Consider the following 15,625-nt stretch of genomic DNA (forward strand, 5'->3'; position numbering starts at 1 on the left):
TCTTTTTTATAATTCAGATAGTAGTTCACTTCTCAGATCTAATTGAGTAAAAGAATAATCATTTTACTTTTAGTTATAGTTTTTCACTTTCATTCAAATAATCATTTTGTATTTATACTGTTTAATACTTCTGCAAATTAATGTAATGCTGCTTAAATTTATGCCAACTTATAGTTATGCCAATCCACATTATGCGCATTTACATTATGAGTATTCAGTTACGCGAATTAATGTTATTCAAATTAATAATTATGCAAAATAACGCTACCTATCCAAATTTAAATGAAGACAATTAATTTCATGCGAATTAATATAGACCCTATAATTCTTACTGATTCCTTCGAGGCGTTTTACGGCTCCTGTTGTCCTGATGTAAATATTTCTCAAAATATAAAATATTATAATCGCTGCTACTATTGGTATAAGGAGGGTAATGTCAGTAACTAGTATGACAACAACAACGCCGACTAAATTTAGCATTATCTGTTAACAAGAAGACGCATTTGAAACCACTATTATTAATTATCTCGTAGGTACCGAATCTAGCACAAGGGCATACTCGTGACTATCTAAAAAATGGGTTACTTGATTTAGAAAAAGTGGAATTAAGCCCTTGTTCTAGCGAAGGTATGACTGTTTAAAAGATTAATGTTCATAAAAAATTTGATTATTCTATTCATTTTTGGAATTTTCCCTTTACCTGGCAGCAATCAATCATAGCCTGAGGAAGCAATTCGTCAACAGCACCCATGTCTTTACTAAACCTGTTGAGAATCCTTCCTGATGGATTCGCATGAAAGAATGACATGGGCGACCGTGCAATACACCCAAACATTTTATCATGCAACCTGAAATATATTACAAATTAATATTATATTAGATATTTGTGTGAATAACATGAATGTTTGTTCTCGGGTCTTGGATGTTTAATATGTATTTAAGTATGTATTTATCTATATAAGTATGTTTATCCGTTGCCTAGTATCCATAGTACAAGCTTTGCTTACTAGGTCAATTGGTGTGAAGTGTCCCATGATATTATTATATTATTATTATTAATTAAGATCGCAAAATATAGTTTGGAATGACTATACTCGTACCTGATCGAATCTCATGGTGAATGAAGCTGTCTCGTACCTGATCGATGATCTCATGCACAACGAGAAGAACATGAATGAAAGCTGGCTATACTCGTACCTGATCGATGATCTCATGCATGAATGAAAGCTGGCTATACTCGTACCTGATCGATGATCTCATGCATGAATTGTATACTCGTACTGATCGATGATATGCTCTGTATACTCGTACCTGATCGATGATCTCATGCACAACGAGAAGAACATGAATGAAAGCTGGCTATACTCGTACCTGATCGATGATCTCATGCACAACGAGAAGAACATGAATGAAAGCTGGCTATACTCGTACCTGATCGATGATCTCATGCATGCTGGCTATACTCGTACCTGATCGAGATCTCATGCACACGATGAATGAAAGCTGGCTATACTCGTACCTGATCGATGATCTCATGCACAACGAGAAGAACATGAATGAAAGCTGGCTATACTCGTACCTGATCGATGATCTCATGCATGAATGAAAGCTGGCTATACTCGTACCTGATCGATGATCTCATGCACAACGAGAAGAACATGAATGAAAGCTGGCTATACTCGTACCTGATCGATGATCTCATGCACAACGAGAAGAACATGAATGAAAGCTGGCTATACTCGTACCTGATCGATGATCTCATGCACAACGAGAAGAACATGAATGAAAGCTGGCTATACTCGTACCTGATCGATGATCTCATGCACAACGAGAAGAACATGAATGAAAGCTGGCTATACTCGTACCTGATCGATGATCTCATGCACAACGAGAAGAACATGAATGAAAGCTGGCTATACTCGTACCTGATCGATGATCTCATGCACAACGAGAAGAACATGAATGAAAGCTGGCTATACTCGTACCTGATCGATGATCTCATGCACAACGAGAAGAACATGAATGAAAGCTGGCTATACTCGTACCTGATCGATGATCTCATGCACAACGAGAAGAACATGAATGAAAGCTGGCTATACTCGTACCTGATCGATGATCTCATGCACAACGAGAAGAACATGAATGAAAGCTGGCTATACTCGTACCTGATCGATGATCTCATGCACAACGAGAAGAACATGAATGAAAGCTGGCTATACTCGTACCTGATCGATGATCTCATGCACAACGAGAAGAACATGAATGAAAGCTGGCTATACTCGTACCTGATCGATGATCTCATGCACAACGAGAAGAACATGAATGAAAGCTGGCTATACTCGTACCTGATCGATGATCTCATGCACAACGAGAAGAACATGAATGAAAGCTGGCTATACTCGTACCTGATCGATGATCTCATGCACAACGAGAAGAACATGAATGAAAGCTGGCTATACTCGTACCTGATCGATGATCTCATGCACAACGAGAAGAACATGAATGAAAGCTGGCTATACTCGTACCTGATCGATGATCTCATGCACAACGAGAAGAACATGAATGATCTTAGAATTGCAACAGTCACAGTGGCTAATGTGATTATTCCGAAAATTAGCACGAATTGTCTTCGACTTAGACCACTCTCTGCCCATAAAAGGTTATCAACAGTAGCATCGCCTGTTAAATGGTCTTCAGCGTTACTCCTACGGATATTATTACTGTTATGTATCATGTTTCCCGCGAAGCGTTTTTCATTAATGTATTGATATTGGTAAAGGGACATTTTTAAAACGATAGTTTGGTACATTCGGTAAAAACTCTACCTACAATTTCTATAATTCAATATCTTGTTACCATCGACTAATCCAGTAATCGCTAGCGCTCGCGCAGGCCTGGGCTAGTAGGAACATCAGCGAGACAATTACAACAAATGGACACGCCGCACCAGCCAAGAAATATTCTCGATACACTGATCCTTTCACGCGTCCTTTCGTTTGAATTTCCGCTTCTGGTTTTTGATCCTTCAATGATTTTAAAATTATTTGAAATATAATCGTTAATTACACGGTGGTAAGGGAAAAGCCTTATTTTTTCATAGAAGAAACCAACCCACATAATCTACGTTTCCTTTCCTTTCCTTTACTACGTTTTATTTAGGCCGTATCTTAATACGACGACGTTGGTGTTGTTTGTCTTACCTGTTGCTGTAGTTTTGTTGAGTTGTGAAATATAAATCATCGATTTATTTAGTGTAATTACATACTGCAATGCTGGCATCCAGCAACATCGACCAGTTGTGTCGCTTGAAAAAGCTCATGGTGCTGTACTGCGCGACCGAGACAGCGCCGGGGTCGCTGCCTGGCTCGTCCTCTTCGCGTACCTCCCGAACCTTGTCCGCCATCACATTTATCAGACTAAGTTCTTGCTCCTAGAACATTTTAAATTATTCGTTCGTTCTCTAACATCAAGTTTGTTTTTCTAAAATTTGGTTATTGATATTAAGTATATATAGCATATCACGTTTAAATCATTGAACGCCCCATCTGCGATTATCTTGCATTTGTCCATTATTACGATTTGGTCGACCGATTTGATGAATTGTAACTGGTGAGTTACCAGCACGACGGTTTTGTTGGCTAAGTATCTGTAAATGTAATATAAGAAGGTACAATATAACCAATTTGTCAAGATGGACATTGACATAACAATTAAGAATGTAAGAAACAAAATTATTTACCTTTTGATGCACCTCTCAAATATATGTTTCGCCACTTGAGTGTCCACTGCTGACAGTGGGTCATCCAGTAAATAAATGTCCGCCTTAAAAAGTAAAAAGAGTGTTTTACCCGATTGTTTTTCGGGCGTGTATGTATGTTGTATTTATATCTATTTTTTTTGTCCTCTCTGTAGCCTTAATAGCTGGACGGTTTTCAACGTATGAGTTATCGTTAGATTCGTCAATACTGTCGGGAGTGACATACTATGAAAAATGCCGTCGTCGAAAAAGGATATGGGAAGGGGATAAAAAAATAAAGTTCAAGTTACGAGTTATGACGTCGTAAACTGTTGGTACTCACCTCTTTATAGACGGCTCTGGCCAAGTTGATCCGAGCGCGCTGGCCGCCGCTCAGCGCCACGCCCCGCTCGCCCACCACCGTCTTGTCTCCGTGGGGGAACAGCGAAATGTCTCTCTCGAGTGCGCACACCCTGCACACCTCCATGTACCGCGATTTGACAAACGGCTGCCCAAATAATATGTTCTGACGCACGGAACCTACGAGTATGTAAATAATGGATTAAACGCCGCTAATATAATACTTTTAAATGAAAACAAAAGTGGACGAACCAACTTTATGTATAATGCGCAGCTAAGTTGGTAAAAAGTTACCGTTACATTAGCCGTAGCGTAGCTCACGTTGCCAGTACCCCTAGTGTAAGTTTCGGTTACAAAATACGTCTCGATCGCGTTCGCGTAAAATCTCAATTTGTATGGTAACACGAACATCGCAAACGTTCCGCTAGAGGCGTTGTTCGTGTTTCCATACAAAATGAGCTTTTAACGCGAACGCGATCGAGACGTATTTTGTAACCGAAAACTTACACTAAGGGCACTGTTATTTGCAGCGAGCCACGCGCGCACGGCAACTCGCCCAGCGTCAAGTGGAGTAGGTAGGGTGGTCTTACCGACGAAGATCAACGGCTTCTGGCTAGCGTAGCTCACGCTACCGGTTGTTTGGAGCGAGCCACGCGTGCACGGCAACTTGCCCAGCGTCAAGTGGAGTAGGTAGGTTGGTCTTACCGACGAAGAGCCACGGCTCCTGGCTAGCGTAGCTCACGCTGCCGGTTGTTTGTAGGGAGCCACGCGCGCACGGCAGCTCGCCCAGTATCATATGTAGCAGGGTAGACTTCCCCGAACCCACTGCTCCGATTATGGTGGTCAAAGAACCAGAAAAGATCTGGTGACAATCAAAAAACCATAAATTATTGCATCATGGACCTAAAGATAATAATTACATATATAAGTTTACCTGTAAGTTAATGTCTTGAACGTCATCTTTGTCGCTTGACTTAATCCAACGACTGGAGGCGTCATCAAACCTAACTTTGACTTGGTCCTTGCGCAAATCTACATAATACAATTGATCAATTTATAAAACGCTAGTCTGTTTTAAACTTTCGCAATCTTTACATTTCATGTCATTACTCACCTTTAACTTTCAGATTTTTCGAGCTTCCCGCTTCGGTATTAGGCTGACGAGAGAGAGGAGTAATCGGGTCAACTAAAACATCGATTAAGTAAATTAATTTAATGTCTTTTTCTCGTACCTAAATATAATAGTCAATAACGATTTTTAACCCCCGACGCAAAAAGAGGGGTGTTATAAGTTAGACCGCTTTGTGTGTCTGTGTATCTGTCTATGCCACGGTAGCTCTTAAACGGGTGGACCGATTTGAATGCGGTTTTTATTATTATTTGAATGAAAGCAGGTTTTGTAGTTATGGTTCTTAGACATGTTTTATCGAAATCGGTTCAGCCGTGTTTGAGATATCGAACTTTGAAGTGACAAAGTCGGGGGTTTTCCTACTTTTTGTTGGTTAGGTTATGATATGAAATTAAAATACCTACCTCCCGTTACAATAGATAAATTTCCGAAAAAAAATCTAGGATGTTGTTTAATGTCCAAGTTATTTTATTTGATTAAAAATTTGTTTGCGCAAACGCAAATCGCTAGCTTCAAATTGCAAATTCGAGTTTCAAGTTCCCAAGCTCTATGTGCTTAAGTTCATCCAAATCCGTCGAACGGTTGCGTTATTGAGGAAAAAATATTCAAACATCGTCGAAAACATTCTCATGAGAATGTTCTACAATAGTGCAACTACTCGTGTTACTTAGTAGAATTTCTTGACTAATCTATCGAGAAAATCAATAAATTATCTAATAAAGAGCTTACCAATAATAGTCACACGTTTTTTTCGCGTAATTTCTTGCGAGTTTGTTTCAATCTGAGTCTTGGGTGCGAGCTCACATTCTTCACTTAACAAATAGTCTCTGATTCGCTGCACCGCTACATTCATTTCTGCAATCTATTGATTTTATCAAAATTATCCTATCCGTATTCCGGTGTAAGTAAAGATTTAATTTTTGATATATTAAAATAGCAAAATATCATTTTTTTTAACTTGTAATATAAAAAAAATAAACGTTACAAATAAGAATAACAAATAAAACAAGTGCGAGTTGGACTCGCGCACGAAGGGTTCCGTACCATTATCCATACAACATTAGACATTAGCAAAAAAAAAACACGTTTGTTGTATGGGAGCCCCTTAAATATTTATTTTATTCTGTTTTTAGTATGTGTTGTTATAGCGGCCATCTGTGAAAATTTCGACTGTCTACCTATCACGGTTCATGAGATATAGCCTGGTGACAAACGGACGGACGGAGAGCAAAGTCTTAGTAATAGGGTTTCCATTTTTTTTCCTTTGGATACGGAACCCTTAAAATCAGTTAAGTAAAAAAAACTTCAAAAATTACTACAGGATTACCTACAAACGGGAGACAGAAAGGGGGACTCAACGGGAGTAACGAAGAAGCTTCACAACAAATGTTATCTCTGCGGGGACGAAGTCGCGAGGAAAAGCGAGGTAGGTATGATAATAATTCTTAAAAATAAAGCAGTAGATTAATTAATTTGTAAATTGGACTTTGACTTTGCTCCTCTGCCTGGGGAGTGAAGTCCGAAGAAGAGAAGAAGTTAGTATAGGTATACCTACACAATGAATTTTAGTCGGTGCTCAGGGACTAATTTTTCTAATTCAGTAATTGATAGCGGTCACTTTTAAAGGTGGATGGGGCTAAACTTAATTTTTATTTTGAAAATAACTTTTAATGTCAAGTCATTGTCATCTTACTTGCGTAAGTAAGTACCTATCATAATTGCGTGAGAGAAATATTTTCTAAATTCTGTTCAGCGATAAATAATCATCGTGTATATTACTCGGAGTTCAGAAACTTTGATAGCGGACGTATGGGGTAAATAGGTATATATTTATTATTTCCCGCCTTAAGTCGGATTTAATTTGATTCGCTGTCAGAGTTTGAGATAAAAATATTGGGTACCTGTCCAACAGCCTGAGGGAAGTAAAGCGTCATTGTTTGCTTCATGATGTTGTAGTAGCATGTTAGGAAGAAGACGGACTCGACCGTGATATGAGTCGTGTAGCCCACGTACAGCAGCATCGTTACGAAGATCCCGAATCGGGACGTGAACATCAGGAATGACAGGATCACCCCACGCACGTAAGAGGTCATCTTGATGTAAAATGCCTCTTGCCTAAAAGCAAAAGCCCAATTATCAGTGCCACGTAGCATAGATAAATAAATGAGTCATACAAGGTGAATGCCTGCCCTTACCTGGATTGGAAACCGGAACGTAAAATTAAATTTCACAGTCAAGGTGGACTGGAGTGGCAAGCGAGTTCTGATACTTATGTACATGCACAAGGTATAGTTTGGGTACAATTTGACAGCCCTAAAGATCAGTCCGCGAGCAGTGATATAAATAAAAATTTGGGGGCACGGTAGTGCCCCCGCCAAGTCGAGCAAAATAAAACAAAGGCACGGCCGTCCCTCTCGCTCTCGTATTAAATAGTATAAGTGTCAGAGGGACCGCCCGGCACGAACTTCGAGTTTCGTAGAAGGTAGCCCTGCTGGCCGTACCATAATACTTTTCTCGAATGGAATTGTGACAATTACATATGTAAAGCTGCTTACTAACATTCGCACGAATACATGAACCAACAAGACATTTTAGGAATAATTACTTACTAACTAGTTGGTGCAATACCTAGTTTTATATTTGCATGATGTGCACGAGTTTGATTGTGACAAATATATTTTTTGTGTAAAACATGTTGACAATCCAAATTTTTTGCCATTATATTATTCCAAAACTCGCTTCTCATTGTCAGACAAGCACGAGGCTTAGACTATTAGTGCGAGGATAAGCATAACGAGTGTGAGGAAATAGATACTCGTGGGATAGGTTCCTAGTAAGTAATCTAAGTAGGTAGGTAGGTATGTAAAAATGACAGCCCTTTGACCTAAAAGTAATAGTATATTTCAATTTAGTCTACCTTCTTACTGTATCGATTATCTTTTGAAATGGCTCCTCCCACGTGTACATTTTTATAACATCCATTCCTACTATAATCTCCTTCATCAATCGTACTCGTTCATCTGATTTTAATGCTGTGCATTTTCTGTAATATGCTGTCTGAGTCCCAAGGAAAACTGTGAAGAGGGCAGAAGACTTAATATCTACTGATGATTTTAAATGAAATTATAAAAATCGCGTTAGGCTGATTGGTCATATTTTCAGCATAATACCCAAACTGTTTACATTATTACTACGTTAGGTACTCTACATCTATACCAGCGTTTCTTAACCTTTTTCAGTCCGCGGACTCCTAGAAAAACCAGCACAATTTCAAGGAGTCCTTGAATAAAAAACACAGGATATTGTGCATAGGGAAGACGGCGGACCCCCATACTTACACATACTCGCGTACCACAGGAGAGCTGGCACTAATTTTTGGGTAGGCACTTGAGCCAAGCTGAAAACTTGTCACATACCTCTCCTATTGTACAGTCACCAGCACCAATATCTGACACAACAAGCGAGCATAAATATCTGATACGACTCTATTTCTAGGACCGGAAGGACGTGTCAGATATTTTTGCACGCTCCGCTGTGGTAGATATTAATGCTGGTGACTATACCCCAACTTGACCTTGATGTAACCTTGGCTGGTGAGTACATACCTAGCGGGGCTAAATCAAACCCTAATTTATTTATATTATTTTGCTTTATTCCCAAAAATATGTTTGAGACAATATGCATATTTTATATGTCGTAGTAATATTAAAAAAAAATAGGGGTAGATTTAGCCCCGCTACTCACCAACCAGGTCTACTGTGTTCTGTGTATAGAAGAGGTAGGTATGTGATAAGTTTTCAGCTTACCTCAAGTACCTACCAAAGAATTGGTGCCAGCTCTCGGACTATTAAGGGACGCTAATCTATGTATACAGTTTAGTACATTGTGTCTTAAGGGCGGTAAATAAGGAATTACGAACGAAAGTCGCCAGGCGAAGTCGAAGACAGGGCTTTAATGAGTCGATGTTCGTAATTCTAGTCCCGCCCGTGCGACATACAATGTTTTTCATCACATTTGCGAGTAAGATTGTAATGATGACTGTCGGAATTTCACCTTTGGTACGCATTTTGTTTCATTACCATTTGCGCTTTTTGGTGATAAGTATTGAAAGTGTCATTGTATTGTAAATACTAAAATGATTAGGTTTGAATACTTTCAATGGTGACACTAGGTACGTATTGTTTTTACTAAAGAAGTAAATCGATGAAAACCAATAAGTAACATATCATTACTATTCCTGTCATTAGTACCATCATTTACCATTTACCACCAGGAAAATGGTAATGATAATAAAAAATGGTAATGATTTTTAATTCCAAACAATATAATAGGTACGTTTGCTTAGTGGAGTAAATTAAGGTTGATTTAACTTTCAATGTTTTTATTTTGTTCAGTTAATTGCGTTTTAGAGTTGTGTTTAAAAAAAAACCTTGATTTGACGTGGATTTTTATTTGTTTCTGTCAGCAATTTTTCATTACCAACACATGGTAATGAAACATTCTATTTGTCATTTCATTACCATACTTTAAAGAAATTTAAAAAATCACATTTCTGCTAATTTTAAGTATAATCAACTGGGAATTAAATTACATATGTTCTTTTAACGCAAAACTTCTAACAAGCACGCAAATAAAAGAAATAAATATTTTATCTTTTCGCAAATTTTTGCATTTTGCACGAAATGAGAGAAATGCCCTTGTATGTTGTATGTTCGGTATGTTTGTTACCTCAGAACTCCGTCATTTATGAACCGATTTGAAATATATTTTTTTCGTTCGTCTAAGAATGCTTTCAATTAGGTCCCATAAGCACCAAATCCGGATCTGATTATTGGATCCTAAGGAAATCGAGGGAACTCTTCAATTACTGCAGGGACGACTATGGTAATTTTAACATATTTAGTAGTAACTGCTAGTTTGCTCTTGAAAATCATCATTTGGTGAAGTGGAACTGATGATGACGACCACGATTGACCAACGGAGCGACTACTCAATAACAAGTACTTCACGGGTTGAATTTCAATTACTTTCCCATAGTTGCTAAGCAATTTAAGCTCGTTGTAATGTATATGGTGAAATGGAACGGGTGATGAAGCACCAGGACTCATCAATAATGAACGTCTCTGCATCGGAAAAAGCAGGTTTTCGTAAAAGTCGACGAGCATTTGACATTAAACTATTGCATATTAGATCTTTTACACTAAAAAGCGTGAAAATAAATTATAACAAAAAATTGAACCGACTACAAAAAAACATGAAAATATTTTTCTACCAGTCAGACTGAAGTCGGTGCCTCAGCACGAGCCAACAGGAGTGATTGAAGCCCAATATACGCGTATAGTGAGGTGAGGTAGACAGACGACTATAGGTCCACTTCTGCTCGGATCTAGTCGGTTCAATTTTTTGTTATAATTTTTTTATCATACAGACCGAAGCGAGCATTCTGTGTTGCGATTTCGAAAATTACTTACATAAATTCATGTTTCATTGAAAAATTTGTACTCCACCAAGTACATTCGGCAGTTATTCTTACAATTGGTTTGTACTTTGTGAAGTAAACGGGGACTTACGAGGCAAGAGTATTATTTATAATGATTAAGTTTTGTAGACGTGAATCGGAAGAATCACTTACTTTGAAAAGGCACTACTGCTATAATAATTAAAGCTCCATATGCTGCGGCCGCTCCCAGCTCCCGATACAAATAGATTGTCATGAGCTGCAAATTATAATTTAAAGTATGAAAACGGTGTGCATTGTTTTTTATTTTAAAAATTGTTGTTATAGTAAAGGGTTTGTTTATAATTTAAATTTGGCCAGTTAGACCATTTTTAGGGCTGCAGCCACGGACAGATTTGTACAACTTCAAGTCCGTCCTCCGTGGCTTAGCTTAGAAACTGTTATGCTAGAAAGATGTTATTTTGCCAGAGTTATTTTATTACATATGTTAATAACGCGGTGTATATTACTTTTAATATATTTTTTAGACTAGTTAAGGTACCTACCTACTACCCCTACACGTAAAGTGGGGATGATTTTTATTTCTCCTGTACCTAAACTTAAAAAAAGTGATTTTTAGATAGGTACGAGTATCTTTAATAAAAATACATTTAAAATTTACAAAGACTTGTTTTCAATTTAAAGAATTGTTTGCAAAATATTAGGCTTTGATTAAAGTGCTAATTTTTAACCCCCGACGCAAAAAGAGAGGTGTTATCTACGAATGGTGTTATAAATTTTACCGCTATGTGTCTCTGTGTGTCTTACTCTTAAACGGGTGAACCGATTTTAATACGGCTTTTTTATAAAAGCAGGTTTTCTAGCGATAGTTCTTAGACATGTTTTATCAAAATCAGTTCAGCCGTTTTTGAGATATTGAACTTTGAAGTGAAAATGTCGGGGTTTTCCAACTTTTTGTTGGTAAGGTTAGGTTAGGTTTTTATTTTATAATTATATTGTTAGTAGAAAGTGCCCACTACGCCCCCACTCCCTCCTTCCTTCACAAGCACACCACACCAGATCATGCATGCACCGTTTTATCGTGAACAGTCTTGAGACTTCGCACTCTCCGTTCATCCGTCCGTCTGTCACCAGGCTGTGTATCTCATGAACCGTGATAGTTAGACAGTTGATCACATATTATGTATAACTGTGGCCGCTATAACAACAAATACTAAAAACAGAATAAAATATAGGCTCCCATACAACAAGCGTGTTTTTTTGCCGTTTTATGCTAATGTCTAATGAATGTTGTATAGATGGTACGGGACCCTTCGTGCGCGAGTCTCGCACTTGGCTGGTGTTTTAATTTGATGTTACCAAACTGTGATCGTATACTCGTACAAACCTATTGTTAGGTTTGTTGCTCACCATAGTTTCGAGAGGCCCGATCCAAAGGTAGTGAGCGAATAACGGCCCTGTGTCGAATCTATTCACGTCGTTAGCCATAAGGTTGACCACGAGGCCTGCACCGCTCTCCGACATTGCTTGAATACTCACTTTTAAAGCCTAAATAAACATAAGACACTGTCGTATCTATGCAAATTTTCAAATCGTACCTGATATCTATAATACCTATCGATACCCGCATACGTTAGCGCGAACAACAGATACTTAGGGGCTCTGTTTCAACACCCATTGATACATTTTATCTGACAGGTAAATATGATGCCGTCTCCGTCTATACGAACAAAACAAACAGAGACGGCATCACATTTATCCGTCAAATAAAATTAATCAATGGATGGTGAAACAGGGGTTAGTCTAACGTGGTCTAACTATTAAACTGACTCTAACATGTGTGCGGAAATGTGGCAGATGTTTTATATATGAATCGAATCCTGTATACCTTCCTGTAAATGAGACTGCAAACTCCAACTCTCATTTTCATCCCAATGTGCACGGCTCCCATCATGAACGGATGCTGGACCATGACATTGGCGACGCTGCAAAAGACGACGCCGCACGAGAAAAACACGGCTTCTCCAAAGCTAATATTGCCTTCTCTCTCGTAATACGTAAACAATCGGGATAAAAACGTTGAGGTCCTGGCACAATACATTTGACGATGTAACAGATGTCAGTAGGTATGTTCGTTAGCAAGAGCTAAATTTCTTTGTTTAAAATACTTCAACAAGATAACAGGGCGCTAGGTTTAAATTTCAGGGCCAGACATTTAATCTTATTTATAATACTCACATATTTTACTGTAAATTTACTTATTAACAAAAATACGTTTAGTTACGTGCTGTTGTTTCCGTCTTCAATTGGACTGAAGTAACGTAATAATAGACCCAGAAAGAGGGGTTGCTGCAATCTGTAAGTATAGAAAATTAACATCATTATTTTACCAAATGGCAAGGTGTAAATTTACAAGGTGGGCCCTGTAACAGGAGCAAAAAATTAAACCACAGCTTCCACTCTGCAACTTGAGCTAATTTAGTTCTACAACTTTTGAAAATGAGTTGTATTATGATTTTTATTATAGTTTAAGATTTAATTGGACAAGCAATGTATGGCGAAATCCGTTATTTTATTAAGTGACAGGCGATGTCTTGGGCTATTGGATGCCCTACACTACATTGAAAATAGCATTTAATTTGTTTGGAATAAACATTATGATAAAATTACACTTAATTTTTGAAAGTTGCAGAACTAAAGTCATTCCATTTGAGTAGCAGAACCTGGGTTTAAATTTTTTGCTCCTGTTAAAGGGCCCACCCGGTAGGTATATGTAGCTATCTAATATGTAAATTCGTACCAAAATTCCGAAAAACTCAGATGTTCGAATCCGGGCTTAAACCTAGGAATTTTATTATACCTACACATTTAAAAAATAGTAAGTGAAGTGAAGTAAGGTATTGAACGAAAACATCGCGAGGAAACCTGCACACACCTGCGAAGAAGAAGATTCAGCAGTGTGAAATTCCCAATCCGCAATGCCCTCTCATTCTGAGAGGAGGCTTATGTGCCCAGCAGTGGGACGTATATAGGCTGGGATCTGGGATGATGATGATGAATGCTCGGGTGCTAAAATATCTCGTATGATTAGGTGCCTTTCCTCCTTCGTTCAACGTACTGTTGCCAGTTATCATACATTTTGTATGTATGCCGTTGTTTTGTTTATTATGTAGGTTTAAACATAATATGCATACGTATACATTTTATATACTTATGGCATCTTACCTTATGATAAACTCCATTGCCGCCAGAATTAATCCATACAGCATAAGCTCCGATCCGAAAACCTTAAACAGCACCCTCCAGAGGCTAGGCTTGCAGTCCGCTGCAACGCCTTTCTCCACCTCATGTTCCCATGCCCTTTGCATCGCATCACCTTTAACATAATTATAGGTATGTCATTGCACTCATTTTACCTATACAAATAATTTAGTCCAACAGATTTTTAGGTACCTATAGCGTGCGTTAAATTGTGACTGACTGTAAATTACAAACAGATTAAGATTCAAATTAGGTAGGTAATAGAAATAATGAAGTATCTGGTAAATACCTACCCAGTACATCGGAGCGGTGTTCCGGCAGAGGCGCATATAGATCACTGTCGTTAATATCGCGGCTATATCCCAACTTAAACGTCTCCAGCGTCCATCTCAATAAGAAAAAGTTTTATTAGGGTGATTAACTTTTCAATTTGCTATTTTGCAAATGGAGAAGTTAACTGGAGTAGGTAGGTACTTTACCTTGAACCCATACCTACCCGAATGTCAGGACAGAGAAAATGTTCGCTTTATATCGTGGATTTACTATGCGTCTTTGTTTTGGCCCTGTGTCCATTTTAGCTGATTGATAATCTGCATGGTCATGGGCTAAACTTGTGGCAAAGCTCGAGTAGGTCAAGTGTCGCCCTCTAGGAAACACATTTCTGTTACGTTACCAACTAATCGAACTAGGATGAAGCTATTAGCTGGAATGCTCACAAGGTCAGCACGCGCATCTTGTACATTCTTGGTTTTTATCGCCTGAACACCCCCTCTCTCTACATAATCCTGGCTCTTTGTGCTGTAAATGCCTATTATATGTAAATATCTTTAATACCTAAGATAAAAATTATCAATATTCCCATTTGAAGTGCATTACTGACACACTTTTGTGTATCTCTGTCGCTACGTGACAAACTATTTATTTCCATAACTCTATCTGCAGTCTTACTAGACCTGGCATTTCAAAATGAAAACATCTTACGACATTAATTTTGTAGTAGGTGTTTTGCGATACGCCTGTTGTACCGAGCGTGTAAATAGGTACCTACATCATGAAAGGTAGTGCCCTAATCAAATTTATATTTCGTTTGTGATGCAATATTTTAAATTAAAGAGTATATATAGAGTTTTGAATTGAATGACACTTTAGTAAATAACGATGGTTTGCACTAAACTTGCTTACCTGGCTATAATAGCCGGTCTTTGTCAGGTGAGTGTCCTACTTTATTTTTTTCAACCCTAGCGTGGAGTTTAAAATTGCGCCACTACTTTGGAAAAAGGTATTTAAAAATCGAGTCTAACTATTGATACCAAAACTAACATAAATATAGGTAATCAAGATCAGTAGACTTTGCACCCGGCACCTACTTTTTCATGTTGATACTAACGATAGCAACCTACCTACCTACCCATATTTATTGTCTATAAAAGTGCGCAAATAAGTAACCTAAGTATACCATAAAATATAAATTTCACATACTTACTCGTACTTAAGGTAAACGTCCGACTGCTCGATAAGCTAATGCCCAATAGACGACACCCTGCTGTCATTCTATTGCTAATGAAATAATATTAGATTAAAGATACCAACTATTGGACAGTGACGAGCACTCGGTACCTACGTTTACCTTACCTACAGGCACAGATAAATAGCAGAATTTTGTCTATCTTGGGTTCCACTA

At 38.1% G+C, this 15,625-nt stretch overlaps 1 protein-coding gene across 9 annotated transcripts; it reads right to left on the reverse strand.

Moving 5' to 3' along the window:
- Positions 1 to 87: 87 nt before the first annotated feature.
- LOC141430313 (probable multidrug resistance-associated protein lethal(2)03659) lies at positions 88 to 14,655 on the reverse strand. Of its 9 annotated transcripts, XM_074090958.1 has the most exons (25): positions 14,441 to 14,655; positions 14,238 to 14,332; positions 13,909 to 14,059; positions 12,968 to 13,039; positions 12,572 to 12,770; positions 12,094 to 12,231; positions 10,858 to 10,942; positions 8,143 to 8,299; positions 7,127 to 7,340; positions 5,955 to 6,087; positions 5,211 to 5,282; positions 5,031 to 5,128; positions 4,802 to 4,958; positions 4,080 to 4,276; positions 3,740 to 3,822; positions 3,523 to 3,646; positions 3,266 to 3,430; positions 2,857 to 3,023; positions 2,520 to 2,705; positions 1,620 to 2,465; positions 1,514 to 1,579; positions 1,306 to 1,431; positions 1,138 to 1,197; positions 701 to 848; positions 88 to 483 (listed from the first exon to the last, which is right to left on the reverse strand). In XM_074090958.1, the coding sequence occupies exons 1-25, from the start codon at positions 14,515 to 14,517 to the stop codon at positions 265 to 267; spliced, it is 4,035 nt and encodes a 1,344-aa protein (XP_073947059.1). In that variant the 5' UTR covers positions 14,518 to 14,655; the 3' UTR covers positions 88 to 264. The 9 variants fall into 9 exon arrangements, with proteins under 9 accessions (XP_073947059.1, XP_073947058.1, XP_073947057.1 ...); XM_074090957.1 differs by having other exon boundaries at positions 1,520 to 1,579; positions 1,626 to 2,705; XM_074090956.1 differs by having other exon boundaries at positions 1,626 to 2,705.
- Positions 14,656 to 15,625: the final 970 nt, after the last annotated feature.

The sequence above is a fragment of the Choristoneura fumiferana genome, chromosome 8, assembly GCF_025370935.1.
Source record: "Choristoneura fumiferana chromosome 8, NRCan_CFum_1, whole genome shotgun sequence".
NCBI classification, from domain to species: Eukaryota; Metazoa; Arthropoda; class Insecta; order Lepidoptera; family Tortricidae; genus Choristoneura; species Choristoneura fumiferana.

What these genes read in the sequence shown, in the direction of transcription:
- LOC141430313 (XM_074090954.1), bottom strand. Translation starts at nt 14,517, where the DNA reads ATGGACACAGGGCCAAAACAAAGACGCATAGTAAATCCACGATATAAA. An exon ending in TTCTCTGTCCTGACATTCGG is followed by an intron (nt 14,333 to 14,440) that starts GTAGGTATGGGT and finishes TTTCTTATTGAG; the next exon opens with ATGGACGCTGGAGACGTTTA. An exon ending in TGCTGGATGCCAGCATTGCA is followed by an intron (nt 3,024 to 3,265) that starts GTATGTAATTAC and finishes AAATCATTGAAG; the next exon opens with GATCAAAAACCAGAAGCGGA.